General features: G+C 40.0%; 2 protein-coding genes and 1 pseudogene across 2 annotated transcripts; all 3 read right to left on the bottom strand.

Moving 5' to 3' along the window:
* Positions 1 to 3,497: 3,497 nt before the first annotated feature.
* Positions 3,498 to 4,180, bottom strand: LOC141816874 (mitogen-activated protein kinase kinase kinase 20-like). Its single transcript, XM_074704599.1, has 2 exons — positions 4,165 to 4,180; positions 3,498 to 4,051 (listed from the first exon to the last, which is right to left on the bottom strand). The coding sequence occupies exon 2, from the start codon at positions 3,963 to 3,965 to the stop codon at positions 3,507 to 3,509; it is 459 nt and encodes a 152-aa protein (XP_074560700.1). The 5' UTR covers positions 3,966 to 4,051; positions 4,165 to 4,180; the 3' UTR covers positions 3,498 to 3,506.
* A 108-nt stretch (positions 4,181 to 4,288) lies between these two features.
* Positions 4,289 to 6,909, bottom strand: LOC141816873 (putative disease resistance protein At1g61300). Its single transcript, XM_074704598.1, is given in 3 exon segments — positions 4,289 to 6,608; positions 6,610 to 6,787; positions 6,790 to 6,909. Coding segments are annotated over 3 exon segments (2,541 nt in total). The 5' UTR covers positions 6,833 to 6,909.
* Positions 6,910 to 9,292: 2,383 nt separating this feature from the next.
* Positions 9,293 to 11,720, bottom strand: LOC141816876 (putative disease resistance protein At4g14610; annotated as a pseudogene).
* Between the last annotated feature and the right edge of the window lie 247 nt (positions 11,721 to 11,967).

Raw genomic sequence — 11,967 nt, 5'->3', positions numbered from 1 at the left:
AAGCAACAATTAAGCTAAGGTTACTAATTGGATTTAAAGGCAATGACCCTAACTAACAAGATAATTATGCAATGCAACTACTTCATTCCCACTCAGTTAACAATGAAATCCCTGCTCCAACTAATCTCTCCTGGCAAACTGAAACTTGAAACAGAAATGGCACGGAAACAGTGTGTATTGGCACGCTACAGGAATTTGGCAAAGAAAACACGAAGCTGAATTACCATTACTAACATTGTGCATTAACCAAACAACTCACATTCACCGGGGTTTTAACAGGTTTGAATCAAGCTAAGTGATTCTCTGATACGGAACAGTGCCAATGGAGAAATCAGAACTGATTTTCAGATTGCCATAGAAGTTAAAACGTGGCTAAATGAACTGTAAAGCAAATCAGAAACCAAACACTAAAGCAGTAACCAAACAATCAAATTCACAAGGTTAAATGTGGGTCACGAAATCAGAACTGAAGTTAAACAAGGAACAGAAAGAAATGCAGAAATAATCGAGTTCAGAAATCAGAAATCTCATCCATCCCTCTTCTTCTCCTTCTGTTCTCCGTATCTTGGTGTCAATCAAGCAATTGAATCCCTTTGAAGCTGGAAGATGGCCTCAAGAGGTGTTTGCTCGCCGCTAGCACTGTGAACAGCCCGAAGAAACCCTCCACGGACAGTAAAAGTGCGTTGCAGACGAGTTTAAGCTGACAAACTGGATTCCTTTGCTTCTTCGTGAACCGATCGGTTTTCTGATGCTACAGGCGTGCTCTACGAACCTAGGAGAACCCCTCCAACTGGTCTTGGCTTCGGATTGCCCAGCGAACCGCCGGAGATGACAAAAACAGAGGATGAGGTCGCCGGAGAGACCCTCTCCGTCGCTCCTCCTCCAGCCACTGAAATATACCCAATCGGCCGGCTTTGGCTTCTTCAGAGATCAAGGAGTCCAATGAAGTTGATTTGGGAGGATGGGGCTGCCTGAGGAGTTACGTCGCGGCGTTTTGGGAAGACGATGAACAGTGCTGGCGAGCCACTGTTCATCGGGTTTGATTTTTGGTTTTATACGGCTGATTAATTGAAGAATCTCAACCCTTGATCTTGAATCCAGCGGTGCAGACTTGATCTGAGCTCTAGGGCTTCTTAGGGTTTCCAAAAAATTGCGAAATTTTGGTCAAGCTCGATCCGAGTCATATCCTCCATGTTGGCTTGATCAATTTGACAAATTTGACTTGACTTAATGACCGCGGTTGAGCTCGAGTCGGATCTGATTTAGCCCTAAAATCAATAAAAATTCATTTAATGCCAAAATTCACCATTAAATCACAAAAATTATATTCAAGCCTCAAATTATGCAATATGGGACAATTAAGATCAAATCGATTCATTTTATAATTTATTTTCATGTAAAAACCCAAAATTGAATCGATTTAAAATTGATAAAATCTCAATTCATCAGCTATCACTGGAGAAGTAAAGTATCTCCAATTAATTAAAGTTCGCTTAATTAAAAACGTCACCGGTCCGACAATTGACACACAAGTCGTGCACGCACACAAATTACCTTACAGGTAGTGCAATCCGAGTCCTGGATTTACACCCCCTGCGCACCCCACGCGTGAGAGAGGGCCTCTCCCCATGCATTTGTTCACAACATCTAAGGGTCGACGCGGAGGAGATGTACCATACCAAATTTTTTTCGCAATATGGCAACTACTTCCGGCACATCGAGCTGCTCATCACATATCATGGTCAAACGGTCATTCCCAAATGTTAGTGATTGAAAACCTGCGATGATTATAGAATATAAACACGTAAATTAGTGCTTTAAACAAAGCTGCAAAAGATGAAGAATTAACTAAATAATTAATTAGTAATTTGACATCAACCATACTGAAATATAATTTTTCAGTACGAGGACAAAGATACAATTGGATAAAGGCAAATTAATATCCACATATATATTTCAGTAGTCAGTCGTTAAGGTAATTGTCATGTTTAGAATGGAAAAATGGATATAGATCAGGAATGAAATGAATGATTACCAGGAATTGCTGCAAGAGTCTTGAGAACTCTAGCTTTAGAATTAGCAACCTCTATGCTCACTTGGAACACAACTTTTTTCTGAAAAACGGAAATAACAGCAAATTAAAATCATTATCTAATTAATTTCAAAAAACTGAGAACTATGTGGTCTATCTTTATCAATCAATCTATATATCTTAACAAATTAAGAAAGCCATTGTGAATGTTCGAAATGAGGATAATAGATAGTACTTGATAGGTTTCTGTTAGCAACATATGAGTAATATACTAATAAAGGTGCGAAATATATTATAGAGGTGTCGAGCATCCAAACATTCTGTAAGCACGCTTCTCTGCACGCATGTCTTCCATTCCATGGTCTGTTTCACTTGGTGGGTATTTTACCTACATACTCACCAGTGATTTGGCTTAATTGGTTCCATTGAATCGGACGTCTGATTCTAGGAAAACTACTTATGAGGTACCTGAGAACAGTGAAATCAATAGAGGACATGGCAGCCAAAAGGTTCCCTAACAATTTAATATTTTGGAACAAATGCTCCAGTTGCTAATATATAAACAAACAGAACTTAGAGAGGAAAATGAACTGTTCTTCAAGATTACTTAAACCACTTTCTTCATCATAATGTTAAATAAAATCAACTATGTTTGCATGGATTTGAATAGGTATAGATTCTGTCTCCTTTTTTATTTAAAATTTTTCCTTACATAGCTTTTTGTTCACAAATTAATAATATTCATGCTCTTTTGTAATACAAATTAGTCATGCTATAACAAAGCTTAAGTACCTTCACTCAGGCATTTCATACACAGAGCCGGTCCTTGTTGTACAAGGACCTTGAGCGAAATTATAATTTTTGAACCATGAGCTAAACATTTTTCATAGCCTTTACTATACCATTTAGGAGAATAAAAATGTATAAATAGATTTCAAAGTCAATAGATGCAGAAAATCGTAGCCCTAAATTGGGTTTAACTCGCACATTTCATTTTCTTCATATATTTTTTCGTTATTGTTCAGTGTAATTTCCTTGGGAATAAATTAATGACCAGAGAATCTTTTCTCTCTTATTACTCAAGAGAAAGTTACCAAAGAAAATTGAAGAAATTTCCAAGCGAGAATTGCATCAGAAAATTATGTACTTGAGATCAATTTAAGTTTAGTGAAATTTACAACCTTCGATTCTCAATGAATGGAGTGGAGACAGATCAATCTTAAAACTCACTCTGTCCTGATGAACTGCTCTTCATCTGCTTCTTCTGAATCAACCACTCTACTCGAATCAAAACCACAATCTATTCTTTTTGCACTCTGTAAATCGAAAGATGGCAAAGAAAGCTGAAATGTTGCACAAGTTCCCACCTTGTCATATTCCGTGTCCTCATCTGCTGCCGTTCTGCAGCCTTCTCCGCTTATCTTCTCCACCGCCTTGATAAAGCATGTCTTGTTGGCCAGTCCAAAGTCCGCTATCACGACGTCATCGCCGCCACCGCCGACGACGTGTTCTGCAGCTTGATGTCGCAGTGCGCGTAGCCACGAGCGTGGATGTACTCCAATCCACGGAGGACCGAGCGCGCATGTCGTCTAATGGTCGGCTCCCCGAGTCCCCTGCCGGAGCGGCGGACAGCGTCTTGGAGGCTTCCACCGTCGGCGAACTCGAGTAAGAGGTTATAAGACTGAACTCCGGTGGCCTCATCGACGACGACCTCGTCGCCGAAGCAGCGCACGATTTGGCGGCACCCTTGGAGTTCACCGAGCACGGAGTACTCGTGGCGGAGGGAACCCGACAAGGACAGCGGCGCGGACTTAACGGCCACCACGGAGGGGAGCTGCCACTGGCAGGGTTCATGGACGAAGGCGAGGCTGACGGTGGCGAAGCTGCCGCGGCCGAGGACGTCGCCTCTGCTCCACTCCATGCCGTTGTCCATTGGCGGATCAATCAAGGTGGAGGAAGTCCGGCTCCGGTGCGACGATCTCGTTCACGTCGACGGATAGCGCGCCAACGGCGGTTTTGCTGTGAGCCCAAAAATTAGGGCAACAATTAAAAAAAACTAAGAATTAATTCAAAAATTAAAAATTAAAAATATAAAATTTAACTTAAAAATTAGACCCTATTAATTTATGAACCTTGACATGTATCCTAAGTGTATATATGGAAAAAGAAAGATTTGCATGCTTTTGAGATGGTAATAAAAATTTGTTTCTTACCAAAGTGTATATATGGAAAAAAGAAAGATTTGCATGCTTTTGTTCAAATTAAGGGAAATAAGGGAGAGAAATTCTTGTCATTGACATCCTCCCACTGGATATTTTCCCACCATTCCATTTCACCAAATATACCTTTCAATCTATTTTGACACATTTCAGCCCCAAATGGCAGCTTTTTGAATTCCGGGCATGAACTTACATACATCCGCTCCAAGAAGGGGAAGGTTAGTGGCTGTTGTGAGATGCAATTCAATTTAGGCAATCCAATCAAATACAGTAAGCTTAGGCCCATGGTAGAGTTGACGGAACTCCCAACACAACTTATCAATTCTTCCATCTCATCACAATCTGATACTCTCAAGACACTGAGGCTTGGTAGCATAAGAGCCAAGGTGATGTTTCTCAACATTTTGCATTTAACAATGATCAGTTCATGAAGATTAGGAAATATTGTTTGAGGCTGGACTTCTTTCCAAGTGATTTCCTGCAAATCTTTGACAGCTATGAGCGTCATATACCTCAAACATTCAAGGCCCTCTTCACGATCCTCATTGCTCCGAGCAACTGTTAATTGACCACCTGTAATGACATCTACAATCTCTAGTCGTTCGAGGCCCTGCTTTATGTTGTGGCTATTCATGATGCTCTCAAATAGTTGGCTTGGATAAGCCAAGTCTCTCATCTCTTGTAGTTGGAGTTTCCATATAGATAATTGTGGTAGAGAGCCCAACCGATTAAGGGTTGCCATTGAGTCCAAGGTAATTCCAATGTATTTCCGGCATCCTTTAAATCCCTCTAGCTCATCCAAGTTAGCGTACCTGCTCTCGTATAAATCCAACAATTTGAGCAAAGGTAAGTTGGATATTGTTCCCTGGGGTACATTAACAAGACGCTCAGTTCCTTCCAGAAGCAAGTACTTGAGTTTGGCAAGGCTACTCAACTCTGCTGGCAGCGCTTCGATCTGGGTGAAGTTCAAGTTTAGATGTTGGAGCTCAGATAACATGTTGATTTCCTTCGGAAGCTCTGTGATGTTTGTACCCGATAGATCCAAGAATGTCAAAACAGGCAAAGACTGGAAAACTGACCCAGGAATTACAACTAGGTTAGGGTTCTGTTGGAGCATGAGCATGGAAAGTTTGGGAAAAGTGGGAGTCTGCCTTGGCAAAGAACTTAAATCATTATGCATAAATGATGCTCGCTCTACCACTTGACATTCCTCATTTTCTAGTTCCAACTGTCTCAATCCAGCGCGTGCTTTAACAATCCACCTGTTTTGATTGGATCCACAATACGAGGTCATCCATAGAGCCATGTCTCGAATCACATCATGCATCTTGATCCTTGTCGCGCTTTCCTTATCAACAATCTCTAACAAGCATGCAGACGTAAGAGTATCGATATGGGAATGCCCTCGGTCGAATGCTTCAGTGATCAAGTTAAACTCATCAATCAGGCCAAGACCAATCCAACACTGTATTAGTTCGGCTTTGTCAATTTCAAAATCTTCAGGCCACAAAGAACAGCACAACAGGCGAGCTCTCATGTTGTCATCTTCCAGGCTATCATAGCTAAGTTTAAAGGCAGCAAACATAAGATCTCCTTCTTTCTTACCCGTGACTTCTGGCATCTGTGATTTCTTCAGCTGCGTGAGGGCATCATTCCAAGCTTCCATTGACCTCTTTGCGGACATGGCTCTGCCGACAGTGATGAGAGCAAGGGGCACTCCAGCACACTCTTTAGCAATTTCTTTTGCTAGTCGATTAATTCCTGGCTCTGAGTTGATTACATCTTCACCTGCATATTTTAGAAAGAGTTCCCATGCTTGATCAGATGTCAAGCCTGCCACTTTTGTCTTCACAGCCCTCATTTCAGTGCATACTTGCTCGCTGCGCGTCGTGAAAACTACCACCTTGCGCTTTTGCTCCATGCCATGCTCAACAGGTGCTTGTTCCATCCCCAACTTGACAAGATCATAGGATTCCCAAATGTCATCAAGCAACAATAAGCAATTCTTTCCCTTGAGGAAGTTGAAGAGTTTAGTAGCACAAGCATCTTCACTCTCATCGTCTTTAAGATTCAATCCTACATTCTGAGCCAGATCCATCTGAAGCTTTTGCAATTTGCATCCTTTGGAGGCCACAATCCAGACGACATGCTCAAACTTGAGCTTGGAGATCTCTTCATGGTTGTTGATGAGCTTCAAAAGCGTCGTCTTTCCTATGCCCCCCATGCCGTAGATGCCTATAACCCTGACATTTTCATTCCTAATCTGGTTCACAATCTGGATCACATGCGATTCGATCCCGACCACATCATTTGAAATGGGAAGCTCCACGGCAGCCGGCGGCGGCAGGGGCGCGGCGAACCATAATACCATCCCCTCGGCTAATCAACTCCTGCACCTCCTTCAGCTCCTTGGTGACCCTCCGGTTGATGGAGACGCAATTCCACGACCAGCCTCCCCAGCACCGCCTCGCCCCGTAGTCCTGTTGGATGGCGGCGACCTTCGTAGATACAAACTCCTCAGCCTCGCGCTTCCACTGTAGAGCTTCTGCGGTGGCGGTTTGCCCGTTGCGCTCAGCCTCATCGATGGCCCGGACGACGTCTTCCAGTTTGGCCTTCAATCGGTCCGCGGCTCTGCCCAAGTCTTCGACGCGAGATCGAGGCTTGGCGAGGTAGATCGAAGCTGCATCCCATATCCTGTTGAGGAATTGACCGAAGTCCATGGAGAGATTCATGGCGATCGAGGCGAAACAACGACTGCTTACAAGGGGGAGATTTCTGAAGCTTCAGTAATGGAGAAGCGAATTAGGATTGGGGATTCGAAGTCAACTGATAACTGCCCCAGCAATTATTGGAGCCGCATGCCTGTTCAACTGTAGTGTTGTCGTGTGTTATTTTTCAGTATTTGATTTGTTTAAAATAATTTTTAAAACCCTGATATTTAATATATTTTTAAAAAATTTTAAAAGTTTTCCTAATTAACAGAATTATTAAAAGAACATTTTTTTAAAAAAAAATCAGAAATCACCCAACCATATTTCTTATTTTTTTAACCTAAAATACTAAAGTCATTCGTGTAGTCATGTATAAAAATAAATCAATTCAATTTGATAAATAAATATATATATAAACACTTTTATATTAATTTTTTAATAAATTTATTCAAAATTACTTTAACGGGATCAAAATCACTCCAACATCATTAAAATTATAATAAAATTATTATTTACTATGATATTGTAGTAGCTACTATTATAATTATTTTAAGATGATTTTTTTGACGTTGAAGTAATTTTACTTAAATTAGTAAAGAATTTTTTTATATTAAAATATCTTATATGTATAAATTGTTGACTTATTTAAATTGATTTATTTTTTACTAGTATTTATATTTTGCTACAACAATGTCAAAATAAAAAAATAAAAATTTATATTTTAAATTAATAATAATAATAATATGATTAAAGATGCTCTTCAAATTTTTGCTCAACTCTCTTGATTGAACGATACAACTTCCTTTGTCACTGGCTGTTCCAAACTATTAGGAGTTGCCACAAAAGAAGAAATGCTATCTCCATGGCTCCACTACCAATGCTCAAATGGAAGTAATTTATGTTTTATTTTTATTAAAAGGGGATACTTGAATGTGTAACATTTGTCTTTGATTGAGTTTCATCATTATTTAATAGAGCCAAGAGTTGATATTGTTAGAGTATGAAACTTGGAGTCTCTGCCCGAGAATTATTTGTAAAAAATTCCTTTTTTATTTTATTTTTCTTATATCCCAAGGAAAATCATGCAAGTGATACCATCTATCAATGGTATGATTTTTTCTATTGGAGTTGCTACAATATAACTCTATTTTACTTTTTTTTTTTTTTTTGATAAATGTCCCATAATGACTCTTATATATTTGTGTCCACCAACATACCTTCCTTGGAAATAATCAAGTCTGTCACCTAGGCATATGTGGTTCGATCCCTAGCTACGGCGTATTTATAGGAATTTTCCTCCAAATAGGGAGCACAATCAAAGGATGTTAGGCGTCTGGGTTGGCCACTGCATACACTTCCCGATTTATCTTGGTGGCTGATAGGAAACTTCTATGGGGTCGGGCCGATCACCCCTAGGGATAGTCAATGAGGCTAACTGAGATTTATCATTTTTTTAAAAAATAATTAAGTCTCTTTGTTTCTCTTTATTTAAAGTCATGGAATAAACTCTCTTAACTGTAGAAGAGACTGAATAAGAAGTATTCCCTCTGACTTTATTTAATGAAAAAGAAGTTGAATCCATCTCATTAAACAAAAAAGTTTCCCAGAATAAATCACTCATATAAAAGTGTATTCTTGTTTCATGAATAATATTATGTGTGAGATTTTTTAATTTCTAACTTAAATTTTATATATTTGATTTTTACCTTACTAAGTTTAAATTTTATTTTTTATCAAAATTAAAATTTAATATTTATTCTTTCACAAATCTCATCTAATAAAATAATATCATCTATAAATAATATATACCATAGTAACGTGCCTTGAAAGTATTGAATGAATTTATTCATTATTAAAGTATAAAAAGATAGGACTTAAAGTCGATCATATTTGAGAATTCTATACATAATTTTCTTTAATATTTTATTATATATTTCTTCCAAATATCATACCTAAATTTTACTTTTTAAAAATATTTTTTAATTAGTAGTTGTCTAACGACATATAACTAACAAGCTACTATCCGGCATCCGCTACTAAATTTAAAATACATTATAAAAAATATTAAATTAAAAATTAAATACTATTAAATTAATTTATTTTAAAATCTATACATGAATAGAAAATCACAGTACCTTTCTAACGCTGATGAGATCCACCGGATTCCGAAGGAAGCCTCGAGAGACAGCGGACACACCAAAGAAACTAAAAACACCGAAGAAAGTTAGAAAGAAGGACAACGTGAACTTGGAGGAAACTCCTTCGACTTTATGTGAGAGATCTTTCGAGAAATAGAATAATAAAAAAGTGAGATATATAGCATAGAATAATCATGTAAGGATGCACCCGTAAAGACTCCAGCTCTCAAACGTACTTGGACCCAGATCAGCCATCAGTTGAACTGGCTTGATCCAAACTCGGCTTCGAATCAGTTGAACTGGCTTTTGTTCGTAAAAAATACCTACCATAGTAGGCTTAAAATAAGGGAAGAGAGAATTCTTGTCATTGACATCTTTCCACAGGATATTTTCCCACCAATCCATTTGACCAAATATACCTTTCAATCTATTTTGACAAATTTCAGCCCCAAATGGCAGCTTTTTGAATTCTGGGCATGAACTTACATACATCCGCTCCAAGAAGGGGAAGGTTAGTGGCTGTTGTGAGATGCAATTCAATTTAGGCAATCGAGTCAAAGATAGTAAATTTAGGCCCATGGTAGAGTTGACGGAACTCCCAACACAACTTATCAATTCTTCCATCACGTCACAATTTGATACTCTCAAGATGCTGAGGTTTGGTAGCTGAAGTTCGTGAGGATTAGGAAATACTGATTGAGGCTTGACTGCTTTCCAAGTGATTTCCTGCAAATCGTCAACAGCTATGAGCGCCATATACCTCAAACATTCAAGGCCTTCTTCGCGATCCTTGTGCCTCCGAGAAACTGTTAATTCACCACCTGTCATGACATCTACAATCTGTAGTCGTTCAAGGCCCTGCCTTGTGTTGTGGCTGCTCATGATTCTCTGAAATAGTTGGCTTGGGTAAGCCAAGTCTCTCATGTTTTCTAGTTTGAGTTTCCATGTAGACAATTGTGGTAGATAGGCCAACCGTTCAAGGGATGTCATTGAGCGCAGGGTAATTCCAATGTATCTCCGACATCCTTTAAATCCCTTTATCTCATCCAAGTCCGCGTACTTGCTCTCGTATAAATCCAACAATTTGAGCAAAGGTAAGTTGGATATTGTTCCCTGGGGTACTTTAACAAGACGATGAGTTCTTACCAGAAGTAAGTACTTGAGTTTGGCAAGGCCACTCAACTCTGCTGGCAGTGCTACGACTGGGGTGAAATTCAAGTTTAGATGTTGGAGCTCAGACAACATATTGATTTCCCCCGGAAGCTTTTTGATGCTTGTACCCGAGAGATCCAAGAAAGTCAAAACAGGCAAAGCCATGAAAAATGGCCCAGGAATTAAGTGTAGCTTATAGTTTCGTTGGAGCATGAGCATGGAAAGTTTAGGAAAAGTGGGAATCTGCCTTGGCAAAGAAGTTAAATGATTATGCATGAATGATGCTCGCTCTACCACTTGCAGTTGTTCATCCTCGAGTTCCAACTGACTCAATCCAACTCGTGCTTTAACAATCCACCTGTGTTGATTGGATCCACAATTCGAGGCCATCCATGGAGCCATGTCTCGAATCACATCATGCATCTTGATCTAATTTGTACGTTCCTTATCAACAAACTCTAATAAGCAATTTGTTTTCCTAGTTGATTAGATCCTGGCTCTGAGTTAATTAGATCTTCACCTGCATACTTCAGAAAGAGTTCCCATGCTTTATCAGATGACAAACCTACTATTTTTTTTATCACGTTAGCCCTCATTACAGTGCATACTTGCTCGCTGCGCGCCGTAAAAATTATCACCTTGCGCTTCTGCTCCATGCTGCGAAACTTAGGAGGTTGCATCCCTAACATATAAAGATCATAGAATTCCCAAATGTCATCAAGAAACAAGCAGCAATTTTTTTCTTCCAAGAAGTTGCGAAGCGCATTTGCACGATAGTCTTCACTTTCATCATTTTCAAGATTATTCAGTCCTACCTTCTTAGCCAGGTCTATCTGGAGCTTTTGTAATTTGCATCCTTTGGAGGCCACAATCCAGACGACATGCTCAAACTTGAGCTTCGAGATCTCTTCATGGTTGTTGATGAGCTTCAAAAGCGTCGTCTTTCCTATGCCCCCATGCCGTAGATGCCTATAACACTGACATTTTCATTCCTAATCTGGTTCACATTCTGGATCACATCCGATTGCATCCCGACCACATCATTTGAAATGGGAAGCTCCACGGCAGCCGGCGGCGGCAACCTCGCGGCAACCTTAGAAACATCCACTCGGCTAATCAACTCATTCACCTCCTCCAGCTTCTGGATGACTCTCCGGTTGATGGAGACGCAATTCCACGACCAGCCTCCGCAGCACCGCCTCGCCCCGTAGTCCTGTTGGATGGCGGCGACCTTCGTAGATACAAACTCCTCTGCCTCGCGCTTCCACTGTAGAGCTTCTGCGGTGGCGGTTTGCCCGTTGCGCTCAGCCTCATCGATGGCCTGGTCGACGTCTTCCAGTTTGGCCTTCAATTATCGCTCCGCGGCTCTGCCCAAGTCTTCGACGCTTGATCGAGGCTTGGCGAGGTAGATCGAAGCTGCATCCCATATCCTGTTTAGGAATTGACCGAAGACCATGGAGGGATTCATGGCGATCGAGGCGAAGCGACGAATGCTTGGAAGAGTGAGATTTCTGAAGCTTCAGTAATCGAGAAGGGAAGTAGGAATGTGGATTAGAAGTCAACTGATAACTGCCCCAGCATTTTTTGGCGCCGCCCTGCTGAGCTGGCTCGTCATGTGTTATTTTTCAGTATTTAATTTGTTTAAAATAAATTTTAAAACTCTGATATTTAATATTTTTTAAAAAACTAAAAAGTATTCCTAATTACCAGAATTA

Source organism: Curcuma longa, unplaced genomic scaffold (assembly GCF_044706935.1).
Source record: "Curcuma longa cultivar G26 ecotype Majalengka, Jawa Barat unplaced genomic scaffold, ITB_CL_G26_1.1 contig_18504, whole genome shotgun sequence".
In the NCBI taxonomy this organism is placed as follows: Eukaryota; Viridiplantae; Streptophyta; class Magnoliopsida; order Zingiberales; family Zingiberaceae; genus Curcuma; species Curcuma longa.
Note: the sequence above shows the minus strand (reverse complement) of the source record. Positions and strands in the feature narration are given on the sequence as shown.

What these genes read in the sequence shown, in the direction of transcription:
- LOC141816874 (XM_074704599.1), bottom strand. Translation starts at nt 3,965, where the DNA reads ATGGACAACGGCATGGAGTGGAGCAGAGGCGACGTCCTCGGCCGCGGC.